General features: G+C 39.5%; 1 protein-coding gene across 1 annotated transcript; it reads left to right on the top strand.

Annotated features, from left to right (window-relative positions):
* The first annotated feature begins 10,517 nt into the window (after positions 1–10,517).
* cusr (Copper-only SOD repeat protein) lies at positions 10,518–19,205 on the top strand. The gene is made up of 10 exons (XM_088374206.1): positions 10,518–10,684; positions 11,939–14,024; positions 14,430–14,529; positions 15,048–15,116; positions 16,150–16,257; positions 16,332–16,464; positions 16,662–16,776; positions 16,939–17,063; positions 17,281–17,364; positions 18,023–19,205. The coding sequence occupies exons 1-10, from the start codon at positions 10,648–10,650 to the stop codon at positions 18,094–18,096; spliced, it is 2,931 nt and encodes a 976-aa protein (XP_088230332.1). The 5' UTR covers positions 10,518–10,647; the 3' UTR covers positions 18,097–19,205.
* The last annotated feature ends 779 nt before the right edge of the window (positions 19,206–19,984 follow it).

Genomic DNA, 19,984 nt, shown 5'->3' with positions numbered 1-19,984 from the left:
TCATTTTTTCGCTTAATATTTGTACACTGCTTGTTTTTTCTATTGGATTTTCTCGGTGTTGAAGCTGTAATTTACCACCATGTACACTAGGTTGTAGCAAGTAGTCAGGTTAGCACCTGTTCCATGAACTGTGGTTTCATCTACTCAGATCTCGGTATGGAGGAGCCCTGTTTGAATACACGTGGATGAACACATTGTGGGCGCCTGTAATATAAAGACAACTGTAAAAGGAGATTTTGCATAGGAATGATGCATGTCACTCTAAAGCAAAATTTATTTAGAGCAGAGGAGAAAGCTGCTTCTGATGTGCAGAATGAGAATCATTACATCTTAAAGGAAACCACTTCAAAAATCAAACAATGTGGAAAAAAATGGAAATGGAAATTTTACACATAAAAGTGAAGTGTGTGTACTATCTTGATCTACTTGCTGCTCACTTTCTGTCTTGTCCTTTGTCATTTTTCTGCTTGTGACACGAGGAGGCACTAATGAATCATCCAACTGAGAAGCGCAGGATTTTGAATGAACTCACCTGACTTGCCCAATTGAGCACACAAATGTGAAAGTTGATTTTAGTGGTTGTGTATTAAACCTCCGCGCCTATCATCATCTCAATTAGCCATTTAATGGACTCCTTTGTGTGACATAATCATATGAGCATTCAAGTGAATGCGTCAGAGTTTTCAAAACAACCACAATGATTCAGCTGTGTCTGAAATGCTCTCATGTATAACTGGTTTGTATGTGTATGAAAGGATTAAATAAGTTCCCATAATATGTCATCATGGGTTGGTTTCCATTTGTAATACAGAATGTGGCTGCATGCACCTCAAAGGTACCACTTATCCCCACGGGGGTTGCGTGCGTGATGGCACCTAACCCAGCAGTCATCGGGCAGTAAGCGGGGGACACACTGAACCAGCCAATCAGAAACAACCATCCGCATTCGCACCTACGGGCAATTTGGAGTGCTCAATCAGCCCACCATGCATGTTTATGGGAAGAAACCGGAGTGCCCGGAGAAAACTAACGCAGGCACGGGGATAACATGCAAACTCCACACAGGGAGCTGGAATCGAACACTCATCCTCTGAGCTGTGAGGCGGCCGTGCTAACCAGTGCCCGGCCATGCTAACCAATGCCCCGCCATGCCGCTCTGTAGCAATATATGTAAATAGAGCATAAATAGCTCAGCCAGATAATTCACTCATGCCAGACACGTCAAGTTCATAAAACGTAGCAGGGGTCCTTATTGATGGTGTATAAAAAATATACTAAAAAAAGATAGCACAATAGTCAAAGTAAGTAGACCATATATTAGATTAGTCTGTATGTTTTTAACATAGAAACGGACTTATACATTTTAGGTAAAAAAAAATTTGTCTGTGTATGTACACGACTCGATAGTGATCAAGTACACCAGAAACTACAACCAATCATCCTCTGATAGGGAAAATAGCAATACACCAACACAACTGTTAAAAAGGCACAAAATTAAACAGTGTGAAAGATCTGACATACGATGAGGCATTTTAGCATTCTCCTTCAGTGACCTTGCAAGCCTTGAACCATGGATCGCTGCCAAATATGAACTGGAACAACATTTAACAGACAGTCTCAAAAGCCTCAGGTCTCTAAATTTAAATAAAGTTGAATTTATGCACACAAAAAAATAAAGATAAATCTGAACATACCATTGAGCTGGGAGACTGACTGTACCACCGTATAGTTGAAACTCCTGCCACTGTGGCCGTTATGGTGCAACATAATGCTCAAAACAGCTGCTCTGTTGATGCAATCAAAAAGGATTTTAACACTTTGAAAGAAGTTCAAATGAGAGTGTGTTGTTGATACAGCAAACCTAATAGACACATTTGAGGTGACCACTCACAAACGGAAAAGAAAAACGGACAAAAACAGTTCCTATGATGCACCAATTGATTTAAAAGAACAAAACTCGGTCATGTTATTTTATCATTTGGATGCTAGTAGGAACTTTCTTTACATCGCTTCTCTATTGAAGGAAGTTTTTTTACTCAGAAATGTTTTCAGTTCCATCCAGCTGTCTTTGTTTTAAGTTACCAGTGGTTTTCAATTCTTTTGTTGTATTGCCAACCTTTTTTTCAATTTTGTAGGCCAATGAGTCCACTATCTACTTTATAACACATTACAACTTTTTGGAGGAAAATACATTGACTAATCTTCAATGGCCAAGTAAAGCCAGTGTTGTGAAACCTCTTAAAGCTTCATGAAACTTCAAATAAATTTTTCGGTTTCAAATGCATTATCGTAGTTTAATATAAAGGCAAAAAACATAACTCTCTAAATGATACATGCGCTTATGGGAGGAAATCACGTGAACCATAGCTCTGCTGTTCATCACCGTGGTCAGTAGTTTCCACTCTGAAGAGGCCGCTTTACTAGTGGTTTAAATGAAGAGGGTCAGACAACTCCTGGGACTCAATGTGCCCTTGATAACCATCATTGCCATATGCATAAACACCAACTGTATCAACACCAGAAGGCCTGGTTCAATGTTTGAGAACATCGAAGAGCTATTGATAGAATACATGACATATTATTTTGGAAGGTGCTGCGCCTGCATTCTTTTCTAATGATAATACGCACCTTAGCTGTCAACACTGAAACAATGACCTAAATGTTTGAAGCAAATTGAAAGTAATGACTTTACACAAAACAAATGGTGAAAACACCCTCAACGTTGTTAATGGACCTTACTGGCAGTGACAATCGACTATTCTTTGAGAGGTTCCTATGGTAGCACAAAACAAAACTTAATGGAGGCATCTTGTGCAATGTTTATCTCCCTGTACATCACAGGTGTCAAACTCAAGGCCCGGGGGCCAGATACGGCCCGCGACATCATTTTATGTGGCCCGCGAAGACAAATTATGTATAAAATTCGTGTGTCATTACTAGAATTGCAAATTGTCTTCACTTTTGATAATATCTTTTTTTTAAATATTTGACCAGTTTTTACTTGTCTGAATTGAAAATGAGTTATTTGTCAGTTTGAAGCTATGACTACAATGCGGCCTGCGAAAAGAATGAGTTTGACACCCCTGCTGTCGATCAAACACACACACATAATTACACACGCGCACACCCACACACGCCTACATACGCAAACACACACACGCACAGACTCAAACTATTTGACAACAGGAGCATTGAACAAAGAAATGCTTTAGATTCTTATCCGCACATTGTAGTTGGTAATAGCTCTTCTTCAAATAAAACATTTTAAAATACCGCAAGTCATGCAGGTAACACACCTATCATTAAGTAGTTATTGTTCCGTTGAAAGAAGACAAACACATTTTTACCGTTCCAGTCAGTACCGATGCCAAAATGTTCCATTCTGTACTTACGAACAACAATCTTGGGGCATCTGGATTTTACATGATCTATGGGACATTTTGGACAAGTGACCATTTCATTAACCAGCTTCTTTTGCTTTAGACTTCGGCTAGTGTGTTTTACCTCAACTACAGTTTGACAGTTTGGTTATTTCGTGATTTTGGCCACCATGGAGTGGAGCAATTGAATGCAAGAGGGTGAATATTTGCTCATAAATGTTGGCTTACTCTGAACAATTATGTAGTCCGTCTCGCTTCTGAAAAGATAGCTCCCGTCCAGACCGTGATGGATGAACTCGTATCACAAACTACATGAACGCTTATGAAGACTTATTATAGAACAGATGAAAAATATAAGCGACCCCCTTCACATCTATTGTTGGCTCAGTTACACTGAGTCTCCTTAACAACCCAAACTTAAACTACAACTACTTGAAAAGGTTTGTGGGAGGTAGATCCAGCTTTAATCAAGACAGGCAATGCGTTTGTTCACATAAATCATAGCAGCCAGTACAGTTACATAATCCACACTGCTGACCACTGTGGTCGCCTCTGTGATGTGATGAATGTGACGGTCAAACCCCACAAGCACTGGCATCATCAACGATTACGCAACAATCTGACTGAATGCAGTGAGAATTGATTGAGGAGACGTGAGAGACCTGCTGGGTCAAGTCTGTTTTTCCCGGATCTGCTTTGTGTTGTGAAAATTATGGTTATTATGGACTGAAAAGGGGACCATTGATAGTCTTGTTGTTCAGATAGTTTATTTGGGAATCTGGACATGATTTAGTAAACTGAACCAAGGGGTTGGATGAGATGGAACATCACGTTCCAAGATGAACTTAAACACTAAGCAGGCATGTTCCAGTCCTCACATCAACCACAAACAGCCATGACATTATTTCAACATTTATTCTAGCAAATCAAAAATAACAGTGCTCATTGTTCATAACAAGCTGTACGCAGAAGAAATGGAGGTGACGCAAATGGCTCCAATGGCCTGCGAGACAAGCACGCACATCCAAGTGCTTTTTTTTTTAAATGATGAACTTTGAACTGTATTTCTTGTAAAAAGACAAAATAAGACATAAGATTGCTTTGGATACTGTCGTGAATTCTCTTTGCTCAAGGGCACCAATAAATCAACAAACCCAACTTCTATCAAAAAGTTGAGCATACATTTATACTCCCTCCTCCCCTTACTGTCATCACCTGGAGACTAAGGAACCGATTTTTCTGCAACAGAGTATCAGGCCAAGCGTGATGACATCATCCAACGCACTGTTATTGACAACAAAATGACACGACTCATCTCAACAGCATCCTTCAAATAACACTTCAAACACCAAATTGTGTCACTGGCCCACTAAGGACAGAGAAACATGGTTCTCGCGAATATCACATGACCGTGATCTTACTACATTGTTTTTGTAACCTCCAACCCGGGAGCATATCAGTGGCCCTCCTGAAAGAATCGAACAAAAGATGGGTACTATGTCGTTATTTCCTATGCTGAGAAAAAGGAAATTCAGCCTCCACATCCTGCGACAGTCCCGGCAAGGCGACACATGTCCAATTGTGTATCTCTGCCTGCCTCCAACCAGACACATCCTCCATGGAAAATTGTACGGCATGCAAAATCCTCCTCTGCAGAGATTAGCTGTCATGCTACATTTGGCTTCACCGTTAGTTTGGTGTTTGTGTGTCAGGCCGCATGCACAAACAGTGTATGCACAATAAAATTTAAGGATATTCTGCTTTCAGGTACTTTTAATATATTAAAATGACCTTGAATAGAATTTGTGACTATTTCTGTTCACACAGCCAAATATCATTTTGCCATCACTTGAACAGGATGTAACGCAACATTGCTTCTTGAGTCACCACCACTACACAACACTGGGCGTGACAATCCGCCTCAATAAAATAATCAACTTTTCTGACTAATTTTCTTTGATTGCCAAAACAATTGTTTTTATTTTGGAATGTGGAAGGAAACCGCAGCACCTGAAGAAAACCCATGCAAGCTCGGTACAGGACAGCTGAATCTCCGAACTGTGAGGCAGACTACAGCTCTCGACCACTTGGCAGCCATGCATGACCAAATGGAGGAAAATTATAAACATTGTGTAAACACTTTGTCAATTCTGTTGGAACTGAACAACTGAATATTCTTACTAAAACAGTACAGAAGCACTTTAGTGCAATTTAATTATATTTTGTCGATTGCATGGATGTTTTTTTTTGTAATATACTAAGACACTTGAGAAAAAAAAAATTAATTGTGTTTTATGCTATTCTACTCAGACAAAATAAATTTAGTTCACAAGCATGTTGCTGATGGTGTGGGGGGATACTCGCCTGACCTGTCTGTAGGCAGCGTTGGACTAATTCCTACTCAGTGACAATGGGGGTGAGGGTGTGACTAGTCTCCAAATGCCCTGCCCTGTAACTAGCATCCAGTTCAGGGTGTGGTTCATCTTTCATACCATGGCAGATAGGATAGGCCCCAGCCCTCCCAGCGGAGTGCTGTTGAAAATGGGTCGATGGAAAATGAGCAAGCTACAAGATGCAAATTTAAATGTACACCGCCAGCCAATGGTTGAACATTATCTATAGCAATTAAAATAATTAGCTTCAACTCAAGTAAGGTAAAGTCAAATTTATTTATACAGCCCTTAATCACAGACAAGTCTCAAAGGGATTCACACGGGCAAAATTGACAATTATTCTCAACATCCCCTGATCTCAACTCTCAGGAGGGCAGGGAAAAACTCACAAAACCCCAACTGGGGAAAAATGAGAACCCTTGAGAAGAGACCACAAGGTAGGATCCCCCTTCCAGGATGACAAGGCTGCAATGGATGCAGACAGGGCAACATTAAACACACAATATAAAACAATCCAAATGTTGAAGTGGTGTTGAAAATAGATGGATAATCAACAAGTTACAAGAACAAAAGTGACCACTGTTAACAGGGTTATATCTCAGAGACTGTGAGGTACAGTTGATACACAAGCTGACCAAATAATGAAAAAAAAAAAAAACACTGATTAGGAGGGTTTTTTGAAACTTTTGATTGGTACTGTATATCATGATAAATATTTAGATATAATAATAATTCCCGCAACCCCCATGGGGACAAGAGGTATAGAAAATGGATGGATAATAATAATTTATAAAAGTAAATTCACCTTCCCTTATGCATTATTTTCTTAACAACCAAAATAGACCTATTGCATGTAGCAGCAAGAATTCTCCTTTCGCTTTCACATTTACAAATTCAAAATGACAGCTTTGAATGCACCTGAGATGGATGACTGGAAATTGTGTGGCTCTAGATTGCAAAATCAGAGTTGGCAGCAGATCAAGTTACCACACCCACTTTCGTTTTTGTTTCATGCAGTTAGGCCAAGAATCTGTCAAAAATAAATAAATCAGTGATCAAGCCTCATATTGGGTCATGGAAATTTTCCACAAAGAATAAAACTACAGAGAAACATTATTAGATTATTGGTTTAGAAGAAGCTCCTTGCAGCTGGAGCTTCTTACATCTGGACATACTCCACAATATAATTTTGCTTTAGTTGGGGAATAGGCTAAGACCTCCACCTGTTGGCTTTCTTTCCCTTATATTTTGTCTCAAAGGGTTCTATTCTTGTGACCAGCCTGAGTCATGCTGCCTAAAGCAGTTGAAAATGGGCTTTTTGCACCATTGAGAGCTTGAACACAGGAGGCTTAATTTGCCAGCAGTATTATCTGTTCTTCTCATTCTTTTAAAATCAGCATGCGCAAGACATCGTTGACATGTCGGAATGAGAAGCTGATTTGCTGGAGTCTATACAGGACATTAAGCAAAGCATTGTCAGAATATTCTGAATTTAACATTGCGTTGCGAAAAAACTCTTGGGAAGTGAACCAAAGCTGCAGCACTGAATTACACGCAGTGATTATCACCCCAGAAATAATTACATTCTAACATGATAAAACATACAGCCAACATAATAAAACACAGAAAACAGTGTCTAAGAATCAATCACTTTGCAGTGTGCATAGCAGGGAGAGCCACGTGGTTTTGATAAGGCCGCGCAAAGCAGTACAGAGTGAGGTAATGATGAAGTCATCTCTGTCCTCTGAACAAGTTCACGTCCAAGTTTAAACCCACTGGGATCACTCTCCAACCCACAGGCATGTTTGTCTAGTCAAAGTATTTAAAAATATTTAAACCAAATTAGTATATAACTTTCAGTTGATAAAGGGAGCAGACAAAAATCCACGTAAATTTCCATCTAAGATGATTCCACCGAGTTTTGTCGTTTGTACATATGATCTTATCCGTGGATTTTATGAGCTTGTATGGAGTGAGATGACTTGACACGCAATCTTTTCTAAAACAAGTTTTTTTTTTTCTTTCGGTGATAAGAAGAGATGAGCACTGATAACGTGCGTGCACACATACACACACACACACACACACACACACACACACACACTCACGCACAAGACCTACGAAAATACGATTTACACGAATGCTAATTATCATTGACGTCTGGATGCAAAACAATGCAGTGTGCATTCCATTCCTTTCCATTACCGTTAACGTATTGACGGGAACAATTCTACTTTTGCTTTCAGTTACTTGAAGTTAACTTTTACCAACCGGTTGTACAAGCCATACACTTTCTTAAACAAACTTGAATACATGAAAAGCAACTCGAATGTTAGGCCAGGGAGCCAATGACCATAGAAGCCATTGGAAACCCTCCATCCGTCTGTCCATCCGTCCTTCCAGCCCTCCACACATCATCTGAATTTCTTTATCCTTCACAATGTAGGTCCTATATGCAATGAAGGTCTCGGGAATGAAAATTCCGATGTTTTAAATACACTTTTAAAAGGCCACTTGGAGTAAATTAAATACCTGCACATTCAGTGAATGAGACCACAACTAGTAAGGTGATTTACAGTCAAAAAATATTATTTTTATAGAATTAATCATCCCTGGGTGTACCCCACCTCTCGCCCAAAGTCATCCAGGATAGCAAGCATGATGGAAGGTACTAGATAGACAAAACTATTTTGATTGCATCTTGCAGCCAGTCAAGAAAAAAAAAAATCTTCAGCCTTAACAAAGTTGAAGATAGCGTGTTATGTATTTTTAGTTGTAATGGAGGCCTTACTTTTAGAAATGATCATTTCAGGATTGTTATGGATCTGTGGAAAGCCTCCAGACATGAGAGACTGTGTGATTTCAGCAGAAAAACAACTAAATAAACACATTGTACGTGATAGAATAAAAATGATCAAAACAATAATAGTAATATGGTTTAAATAATGACCATCCATTTTTGTATTTGGTATTGTAGTTTTGCTGCAAGCTTGAGAACATTGACGCATTGAAATATGCTGTACTGGCTCCATCTAGAGGGCAAGAACAATTGAAACTGTTGATCAAAGTGCACAACCTCAGATGGTGTCAGAGGGGAGATAAGTTGAATAAACATTGAGTAAAGCGCTGAGGTCTTCTGTAAAATGGGATACAACCTCCTCAATAAAGTACTCTTTATTCATTTGGCATTCAAACATAAAAATAGCATTCACATCTTATTCTAATGCAACGTTTTTCCTAAAGGTTAGGACATGCGTGAAAAGAACAACTACATTTTGAAATATTAAGAAAACAAAAAAATTTTTCAAACTGTTCAAATTACACTAAAAACATAAGGAGACAGTAAGAAACAGAAATGAAAAAAAATCTCGTTTAGTTTCTAATTCAGGATGAGTCAGAAAGGAATGTGCCATCCTTTGTTATTTTACGTGAATAGGTGCCACCCATTCATTGAAACGTTTCTTTGCTGAACCACAATTCTATTGAACACTTTATGGTTTTAATTATATGGTTACACTAATTACATACAAATGTACTGCATGCTTCATTTGGACCACACCCAGGGAATCTATAAAAAACTCATTTTCTGGCTTTGAATTATTTGTTCATTTTCTCATGATTTGATGCGCTTACTGTTTTTTATTTGACCATGGTAACTTTCATTCATCATCTGAGTTCATCCTCATGAGGTTTGCGGCAGAGCTGGAGTCTATCCCAGCAGTGGGAGGCGGGGGACAAACTGAGCTGGTTGCACATTCTCACCTACACTCATACCAACGGACAATTTGGAGTGTTCAGCCGGCCTCCCATGCACGTTTTTTAGAATATGGGAGGAAACCGGATTAGATGAAAGAATTTTGGATACTACCGCTGGATTCCTTACAGACTAGGATCCTATCTCCGCCAATCCTCCACACTGACATTCAATTCTGTGCCGTACACATTTTGACTGTGGGAGAAGGATGATGTGGAAACTTGCCAAAGCTCAAACATAAAAGAGTTTAATTCTGATTTAAATGTACATTCAGCTGACACCACTGCTATGTCTCTGCAAGCTTAACAATTTTTTGTTACAGTGCATATTTTCAAGTGCAAACCATAGCAGTCAGCAAACCCGCAGAGGCACAGAAATAGTCACATAACAAGTGTAGCCTCTGCAGCAATCAGTGATCCAAACAAAGCAAATGAAGGACCTGATCCACTTCACATGCACTCTAGGGTATGTAAGTAAATAACTGTATGGCCTACCACAAACAGCCCAAAATGATGGGCTATTGGGGTCTATTCTTAGAACATGTTCCTATTTCCATCATTTTCTTTCCTCGGCTCAGTCACAAGGACAAATGATGCATAGTCTGAGAAGTGGAAGGAAAAAATAAATTCCCAAGAACTGTCAGACACCTCAAATATTCCAATTTAACTTTTCTTCTACCTCTATTCATTTGGCCAGAGGAGTGAACGTGAAATGTAAACCAACCCCACCCATCTGAATTATTCCTTTTTTTTTCTTTGAAGCATTTTCATGAAGCATGACAGTAACACCAGCAATGGCATACTTATGTATGTGGTTTATGTGAACAATTGAGCATATTCAAATGTCAAATGTCTTCCTATGCTTTCATTTTGCTCTTTGTGGAAGCCACCTCCATCCATGCTGCCTTGAGCCCTCCCCTATCCTAACCAGGACAGCTGAAACAGCCCTGATAACCAATCACAGGCTGACATAGACAGATGGCACAATTATTGAAGTATAAGAGAGCTGTACACTTCTGCAAACCAGTCACGCAGGACACATTCATAGAGAATGCACTTGTGTCCCCACACTTCACAGATACTGCACAGATTTTTCATTTGACTTTTGCCATCCTGCCACTATGTGCCTTCTGATTGCTCTGCTAATTAGCTTCACTGGTGAGTATAAAGTAGCTTTTCCAGAACTGAATGTGCTGTCAGTAGGCTTTTATTTGTAACCTTTAATTGTTTGACTAATTTTTTAATTAGATAACTGAGTGCTTTATTTTGCCCGCAGGATGGTGCGTGTGAACAAAAGGGCTTCTAGCTTAAAAAACATTTAAAGTCTCGTTCAGATTTGGCTGCTAATTTTCTACTTTTTATAATTTGCACGCATGTCAATTGTGGAAGTGTGTATACGTGCGGTGCTCACATGATGAATTTAATGCAATCATTGTATGTAATAAAAAAAAAAAAAAAGTCCAGTGACCTGACTCTAGAATGAATAAGTGGAAAAAACAAATGGACAGATGGTTTATACCAGACAGGCGCAACTGAGTGGAAGACAAAAAAAAAGGAAAATATTCAAAATTACCTGTCTCGATTATTATGATGCCATTGTGTCTATATTTAGCAAAGATTGTTATTGCACATACATATTTGGGATTATTACACCATCTTAAATTCTGCCATTTGAGGTATTACACTTCTGGTTCAGTGCAATGTTTCAAGCTTTCACTTGGAAAATAATTCCTTCGTAAATAATTCACCGGTCTGACGAGACCATGTCTATTTGATTTTCACTTGTCCTTCATATGTTTTGGTGCAGTTAAATAAAAGATGTGTACAAAAGTCAAAAGGGCCAGCACTAGCTTTTTTTTATTTATTTGTTTCAGAGCAATTGTATCGATTAAATAGTATGACAAATGCGGTACAAAAAATGCAAGAGCAAAATAAATTAATCTCTGTATTATCACATTAGTAAGGTGATCTGTGGGTTTTTTAGAAAACATGGTATACTGTTAATAAGTGTAATTTGTCTTAATATTCTCCCGGTCAATGCATAATTTTTTTGTTAAATGTGTTGAACTTTGAGAATAAATTAAAAACATTATTACCCTGTAAAATCTGTAAATTAAATGATGACTCGAGTACGGTGTGAAAATTATTTTCGGTTTTGCTTGAAGAAATTATTCACGTAGGCTACTTGGAGAAATAACAGCTAGTTGTTAACAAATGTTAAAAATTCATGAAATTATTGACTGAAACGATTTTGTTAATCAATCTCGGCGGTAGTAAAAAATGGCTCTAATACAAGTACTGCATAATTTCCAGTGAGAATGCTGAACAGATCAAAGATAAAAAAATAAAAAAAAAGTACTTCTACTATTATTCCCCAATCAAATGTTTTTGGTGTGGTGTTTTTTCTTTTAGGTTCCGCCTCCAGTGTTCAGTTTCTAGCTCCAATCAACATGGATGGAGTTTTAGGTCAGGTGCAATTTGACTCAACGTCACGGACGGCCGCTGTCAACGTCACTGGTGCTGGATCATGCGGTACCATCACCCTTTCCCTCACTGAGTTTCCCGTCATGTACGGCCACTTTGTTGATCCGTGCTCAGAGGCAAACATTGGCTCTAGTGTTTTCACATTCACTGCCAATCCCACGTCAGATGACAGCTTCAGTGTGTCAAGTCTATTTGATCAGCGCTCAAACCTGGATGATCTATCGCTGACTTTGCAGACCTGCGACAACCGTCGTGTGTGCACAGTTGTAAGTCGCAGTCAAACAGTCTTGACAAGTCAGGCTCGGTTCACTGGAGGGATTGCAGGTAATGTTTATATTCGTCGAAACGCTCAACTAAGCAACTCAAGGCTCCTACTAGATCTTGTTACCATTGGTCAAGTCAATGCATCCTCGACCAACATGACACTCTTTGGCTCAGTAAGCTCAACTACAAGCTGCGATGTTCTTCTTGGTAGTTTAGATGAATCCGCTTTAACAAATCTGAGTGTCGTCGAGATTGGAACTCCCTTGCAACCTAAGAAATCTCGCCTGGATTTAAGTGACTATGATGACAACACAGCGTTTCTCATCCTTCGCCAAGCTTCAACCTTCATATGTGCTCAAATCTATAATGTACCAGAGAAGCAAGTGAGTGCCCAATTTGATATGAAAGGAATACATGGATACGTGCGCTTCCGTCAAGCTTCCCCTTTTGATCAGACAGAGGTGAAGGTCAGCCTGAGTAACTTGCGGAACAGGGTGGGTCCTTTTCATGTCCACAATTTTCCTGTTCCTTCAGGCAGGTCATCTTCTTCTAACCTGTGCTCCAATGACAATTTGGGCCCCCATTGGAATCCATTTGGTGTCAACGTAAGTGCCCCGACATACCCCAGTGGACCTGGATCGACACATGACCTTTACGAGGTTGGAGACCTCAGTTCCAAGCATATGTCCCTCGCAACTACAAATGAAGTGAATATGACATTTATAGACTTCAACCTGCCTCTTTTTGGACGTAATAGTATTGTTGGCCGATCCGTTCTGATTCACCTGACAGATGGTGCCAGGTATGTTTGCGCCAGCATTGGCTATCCCGGTGAAGTCATTGTAGCCAGAGCTACTTTTAGGAGCCCAGTGGTTGGTGAAATGTGGTTCACCCAGCTGAAGGACCACCCCCTCTCTGATGTATCCAACTTTTTGGTTTTGTCATATGGAAACCCCACAATGGCCTCAACCATAAACCACAACTGGCATATCCATGTGTACCCCATCAGCTCAGAGCGGGACGATGATGAGACACGCTGCAGCACAGCAGGTGGTCACTGGAACCCTTATAATGTTGACACACAAGATAGCAGTTATGGTCTCCACTGTGGCCCATCCAATCCGCTTTCCTGTGAAGTCGGCGACCTTTCTAATAAATACAGTACCCTCAACCTCAGTGCCACAGTTGGCGGGGTCGAAGCGAAACATTTCTTCACAGATGTCACTTCGCGGTTGCAAGGCTCAGGCGCTATTGGTCGTTCTGTGGTCATCCATCAGGCGGGAAGAGGAGGGCCAAGGATTGCATGCGCTAATATCACTATGCTGCGTGTACCCAAAGCAAACCTAGGACCTTGGTTTGGCCCTGGCTCATCCACTGGAAATATTCAGTTATACCAATCTATCCCCAACGGCCCCACAAATATAGCGGTGTCCTTGTCCAACTTGAATGCCATGGCCGGTGGCTACCACGTTCACATTTTGCCCATCAAACCAAACAGCACAGAACCATGTTCCGATGCAAATATTAGAGGACACTACAACCCACTGTCTGTCAACATCACACTGTCCCCTCCACCTGGAAATGGCACTGTTGACCAGTACGAGATTGGCGATCTCAGTGGAAAATTTGGGCTGCTGACTGACTTGAATGAATCGCAGGAGATGTATGTCGACAGCAACCTACCACTAACTGGGCCCCACAGCGTCGTGGGAAGATCTATTGTGATTCACTACAGCAGCAACGGATCAAGGTGAGCACACATGTCGATGGGTGTGTATCCATAAAGGGTGTGAAATAATCAGAATGAACAAAATGTGGGGCAAGGAAAGGTCGTGCTCCTAAAACAGAAAGAAAGGCTAACTACCATTGGAAGTAATGGGAGATCATTTTCTTTCTTTTTCACAAAATTCTGGCTCTTGTACAACTTGTCATGAATAGGCATTGTGTGTTCAACACAGGCAAACCTGCTGGGATAGAAATAGAGCTTACTTCCCTTTTGAAGGCAGTCAGGTGTAGAGTCCTTTGTAACAGAGCCCCCCTTGTTTTAGTATAATGCATAAGTCTCCATTTATTAAGTCACTCAAAATATTGTGTGAAAAAAAAGGCCTTTCACAGACCTTTGATTGATATGCATAAAAATGCACTTTTTTCACAGACAGCAGTGTGCCGACATATCTGCGGAGAGAAATACAGATGGACAATGGATCCTTGCCAAGGCTGTGTTTAATGGTCCTTTAAATGGGACAGTCAGAATGGTAAGCATTGCAAGTCTTCAGCATCTGCTCCCGCAGGTTGGAGCGCGCTAGTTATGTAGAATATTTTCACAGTAATCACAAATGGGTGATTTTCAGTCCTCCTTGACAGCTGTAACTTAACATGAGCCAAGCTGCCACAAAAACATGTGAGACTGCATTGTGCGTGTGGTACCGTAGGTTACGCAAGGGAGGTAAAGGATGACAATTTTAACTTGTCATCCATTTCTGGCAGTAAGAATCTAAATGCCCCTATGAAGCGCAAAAGAGAACAGCTGTGCCTGTCAGCTATCCTCCTGAGGCACCATGCTGAGCCCGGCAGCATCTATGGAAAAGAGCTAACAACTTAGTATTTGCATGTGAGGTGATAGCTTGGAGACAATCAAAATGATTTAACATAAAGCACTTCTTTTTAAATCCGAATTCATTCTTCTTGCAGAGCAAAAAAAATGGGCAGGACATCATTGCTTTCTGTGAATAAGCAATTAATACATCTACTATCTCTGGTTGATCTCTTCCAGGTCCAGCAAATGTTTCCTGATGGAAGTAGCGGTGATACCACCCTGGAGGTGAATCTACTATCTGCAACTGTAAGTATTGCATACACGTACAGATGTTTTGCTTGTTTGGCTGTTCACACGACTGCATACTGTGATATTTGAAACTTTGTTTGAAGTAAAAACTCATTTTAAAAATGGTGTAGTTTTTACAAGATTAAGAATTCAATTGCGACATACAAGTAGGTCAGAAGCATTTATTATCCTGTGCCAAATTAATAAAATGGGTATGGTACATAATCAACCTTAAAAATGTTGTTTTGTGCTTTAGTACAATTCTGTCTGTAGTTTTTTTTTATTTCTTCTTTCTTTGTCAGGCCGAGCATGGTGGTATGTGTAGGTAAAACATTCCATAGAGACAAAATAAGCACTTTTATTCGACTGTTTGCTGTGACCTGAATACACTTGCGTAAATGAGAAGCAATGGTTCAGTGGTTTAATTTAATATGCACCATTACAAGCAAGTAAACGAACATCTGACATTTGGCCGTCAGCTCTTCAGCTACGTTACTCTGGCTGCATCAATTATCCAGGAGTCCTTCCAACATTTTTACATACCCCCCCCTCTTTTTTTTTTTTTATTCTGTAAATGCTGTACTACTGATAACTTAACTCCCCCTCCCCCATTCCAAGTTAAGACCCTCCCAGTGGTATTATTGCTATACTTTTGTTAAATGTATGTTTTGATGAGCAGATTGCATTGCATTGCAACATTTGTAGATTTTGTTTTGATTCCGAGTAGACAAGTATTCTGTAGCAGGATGTTAGTAGTCCAGTGATGTGCAACTTTGTAATATTTTATACTTTTCAAGGACCTGATTTCAAAGGGATGAAGTTAATTTGAAATGCTCGATGACTAAGAAAGCAATGACCTACATAGATTGCATGAAAGTACGTGTCATTTACCGAGAAATAGTCTTCCCGATTAAGGATGACAGGTGTTTTTATTGCGAAGTACTCATTGAAGGAAATATGCACTCATAACTGGGTGTGTTGTATGTGAGAATTCTTAGGGAAGAAAAAGCTTGAGCTTGTTTTTTTTGTTTGTTTTAATGTCTCTTTGCAGCTGACCGAGGCGTCACTGTTCATATCAAATAACCTTATCGGCGTCACTGATAGCAGCCAGTGTAACAATTACCAGAGAACCTATAACCCTTTCAACATGACATCGATGGTAAGACTCGAAAGCTTCAAGTGTGATAGCTAATCTATACTTAACAATGACAAACACATATATTCATTTTTTAGAGTTCTAGCTGCTCTATTGACTATCCTTTGAGCTGTGTGGTTGGTGAGTTATCTGGAAGACACGGTGCAGTCAGCCTGAGGGAGAGACAGCTCTACACTGACAGCATCATTCAACTTTCTGGGGATCACACTGGTGAGAACTGAGTAATGAGGACCTTCAGTCACGTGCCCATCAGCAACCCCTTCATGGCTTTTCTCCACATGCTAATAATTAACTCAGATGTAAACCTAGAGTGTATTTAGAATGAGACTGAGACACTATCACTCTGTTTATTTAGGTAAGCAAAAATGCCATGCCCTAAAAATAAGTTTGTTACGATACATTCACAGTGGTCAAGAGGTCTTTAGTGCTGAAGGATGGTGAGGACATCATTGCATGCGCTGACATTTTCCCAGAATCTCCCTTTGCAGACCAGACCTTCCCCAGAGTTACAAATTTCAGCAGGTGAGTGAAAAAAAACATCCACAGTCGGTATTACCGTAATTTGTATTAGATCTACATGTCACACAGTGGAATACAGTTTGAACTTTCAACTTCACCTATCATAACCTAGACATTATCACAGCAGTCCAAATGCGTAACAGTAAACCCCGCTCTTTTCCCCAGATATGAATTCCGCAGTCGTGTTGCTACTGTCGTGCAAGTTGAAACGGCAAGAGTGACCATCTTGGGTTCCTCTCCCATGCCTGAAGCTGAAGGAAGATGCCAGCGAGTAAGCTACATGATATCAGGTATGCTGTTGTTTTTCATGCAATAAGACAAATGAATAGCACAAATTAAGTATAGGCTTTTGTTTGAAGTACTAAATTCATTTTGAAATTTGTCCATTATCACAAAAATCTCCCACAAAATACCAAGTTTATTTGCATTCTAATTCTCAAGATGCTCTAGACCAGTAGGGACAGTCTGCTGTCCATTGTGTGACTGAACGTTGGCTTTTCCTCTAAGGTAATGTCAGTGAAGAACTTCTGAGAGCTGTCAAAACCAGTGAACAAATGGGCGACTTCCGAGAGTCCGACGATTGCGACTTCAGTAAGTGTACTTTGCCTATATATTCAATATTCAAGTGTAACTCAAATAAATGATCCATGTGAATACGTGTGTATGTATGCAGTCCTAAATAGTTTGTGTTCCATGTAAACACCCCTGTAATCCTTACTATGTTCCCAATTGAGGGTGCGAATATTTGAATCATTATGACGTGTGTTACAAAGCCAGATTTTTTTTTATCTTATTTTTACCTGATGTGCTAAAGGAAAGACGGCTCAGCTTTGAAATCAGCACAAAAAAATAATCTAGAAATGTTTACTTGCGTGTCTAACTTTTTTTAAATTTGTTGACAATAACAAGTATAATTATTATGGTTATTTTTAGTAATGTGACTAGCCCTTGGTGTACCGCACTTTTTGGCCCAAGTCATTTGGAATAAAAACATCTTAATTTGTTGACAGTAACAATTATAATAATTATATCATCATTATGGTTATTTTTAATAAGATGCCTTGGTGTACCGCACTTTTTGGCCAAAGTCACTTGGAATAGGCTCCTGCTCACCCATAACCCTAATGAGGACTAAAAAAAGTACAGAAAGAAAGAGAAGAAAGAACTGAATTGCTAATAATAGTTTAGATGTGAAGAAATTTCTAAACGTTTAATCCCTTTTGTGAAAACCCTTATCTGATGTTTACAGGGAGTGCGGCCGGAGTCCTGGCACCCAAACACATTGTCGTCGGCTTCTTATTTGTTGTGGGACGTCTACTTTGAGTGTCATAGGCCACTACCACACCCAGGGTTCATCCACTGAATGTAGTTGTACTATGTTCATTTAGTTTTCACTTGTCAATTATTTAACTGGTTCTTTTATCATTTTTGTGATAAAAGAACCAGTTAAATAATCCACTGAAAGTGTTTATGGAATGAAGTATGGCATAGCATCAGGACCTCATCTGATCTTTCTATAAATCCTATCAACAAACTTGATTTTTCATTGTGTATATTTCTCATGTCCTTTACACTGTTAACAGTACCGTATTTTCCGCACTATAAGGCGCACTGGATTATAAAGAGCACCTTCAATGAATGGCTCATTTTAAAACTTTGTACATATATAAGGCGCACCTTCAATGAATGGCCCGTTTTAAAACTTTGTCCATATATAAGATGTATACATTTGGCCCGCGGGCCAGACTTTGGACACGCCTGCTGTAGTGGCTCAATATTGGTTCATATATAAGGCACACCTGATTTATAAGGCGCACTGTCGAGAAAATTGGAGGTTTTTAGGTGCGCCTTATAGTGCGGAAAATATGGTATTTGCTGTTGTTTATTTGAACATTCCTAGACTTCTGTCTTAAAGTATGCACTCTAAATTTTTGTTTGTAAATCGATGTACAGTATACTGAATAAAATCTATGGTTTGTATAGTGAGTCACTGATCTTTAAATAACCATACATGGTGCTTCTCAGTGCTTTAATAGGGTGCTGCAATAATAGGTCAGTTCTGGCCACAACGCATATATGAATAAAATGCTAATGTACGGCCACCAAAATACTAATTTATTGCTATGAAATTGCTCTTGTTTGGTTACTTGGAAAATGTTGCCATTTGACATTGAATGTATCTTACAGTACACTGAAGCTACCCACTAGAGAAATGTAGCTGAGCTAAATTAAAGCTTCCGCAGTGTTTTGTATGTAATGTGAAAACACACAAAATGTGTTTCACCAATAACTCCAAATTGAATAGACCTGCAGTGTGAACCTCACCTTTGACTTGACCTGTTTGTATTGTGTGTTTTGCAAGGTTTGCATTGTAATGAATGAAACCTTGACTGTATATGGTATGATAAACAATGAGTTTTGGGAGTTTTCAAGAGTTTGAATTCTTTGTGTACGTGTGTGTGCGAATGGCCACCCCTCAGTGAGGTATTTGTTACCCTGGCAACCACACTGAAAAATATTCTAGCTATGCCCCTGGCAACAACGTCTGGTGTCGCTGAAGTAGTGAAGGAATGGGTTCGAGATACAAAAAGTCTTGGCTTTTGCCGTGAGGCGCAGATAGCGTGCGCCCTAAATTGTGGACAAATTTCAACAGTAGTTTTGTGGGAAATGCTGAAAGATGACTGACTGACTCTTAAGCTTTGTAGCAAAACACATATGTATTTATACAGTATGACAGCATGGAAACACGAAAGGGCTGCTTTCCTTCATTCCATTTTTGAAGGAACTTTAAAACTTGCGGTGATGTTAAAATTGTTTTTGCAGTGTGTAATTTCTCTGTTAAGCAGTGTTAGCAATTACTTAAAAACTCTGCATGGTGGAACATCTCCTCCTCTTGCAGGTATTTGAGCAATTAGGGCTCTGCAGGAGTCTGTCATTAGTCAACACTAGATAGTGGGAGCATGTTCATTATATTATATTATTTTACATTATATTATATCCACGGTGCTCTTAAAGTTTACATTTTCAAAAAGCTTGTGAGGCTGATTTTACCTCTTGACTGTTTCTTTTACCTTTGCATTATAGTTTACTGCTTACTGTTGCCTGTATTGTGCAATGTGAGATTTGTCTCCCAATGTAAGTTACATAACATATGATTATTAGTGTTATGATTTTTATTCATATCAACTTGGGGGGCATAAAATGATTGCAC

This window comes from Syngnathus floridae, chromosome 4 (genome assembly GCF_059516105.1).
Source record: "Syngnathus floridae isolate MCC-2025c chromosome 4, RoL_Sflo_1.0, whole genome shotgun sequence".
NCBI lineage: Eukaryota > Metazoa > Chordata > Actinopteri > Syngnathiformes > Syngnathidae > Syngnathus > Syngnathus floridae.
The sequence above is the reverse complement of the archived record's forward strand: the minus strand, read 5'-3'. Positions and strand labels throughout refer to the sequence as shown.

Bases quoted from the DNA above. Each gene is read 5' to 3' on its own strand.
- cusr (XM_088374206.1), top strand. From the start codon at position 10,648: ATGTGCCTTCTGATTGCTCTGCTAATTAGCTTCACTG. The intron at 14,025-14,429 runs GTGAGCACACAT...CTTTTTTCACAG, and splicing joins TACAGCAGCAACGGATCAAG to ACAGCAGTGTGCCGACATAT. The intron at 16,465-16,661 runs GTGAGAACTGAG...ATACATTCACAG, and splicing joins ACTTTCTGGGGATCACACTG to TGGTCAAGAGGTCTTTAGTG.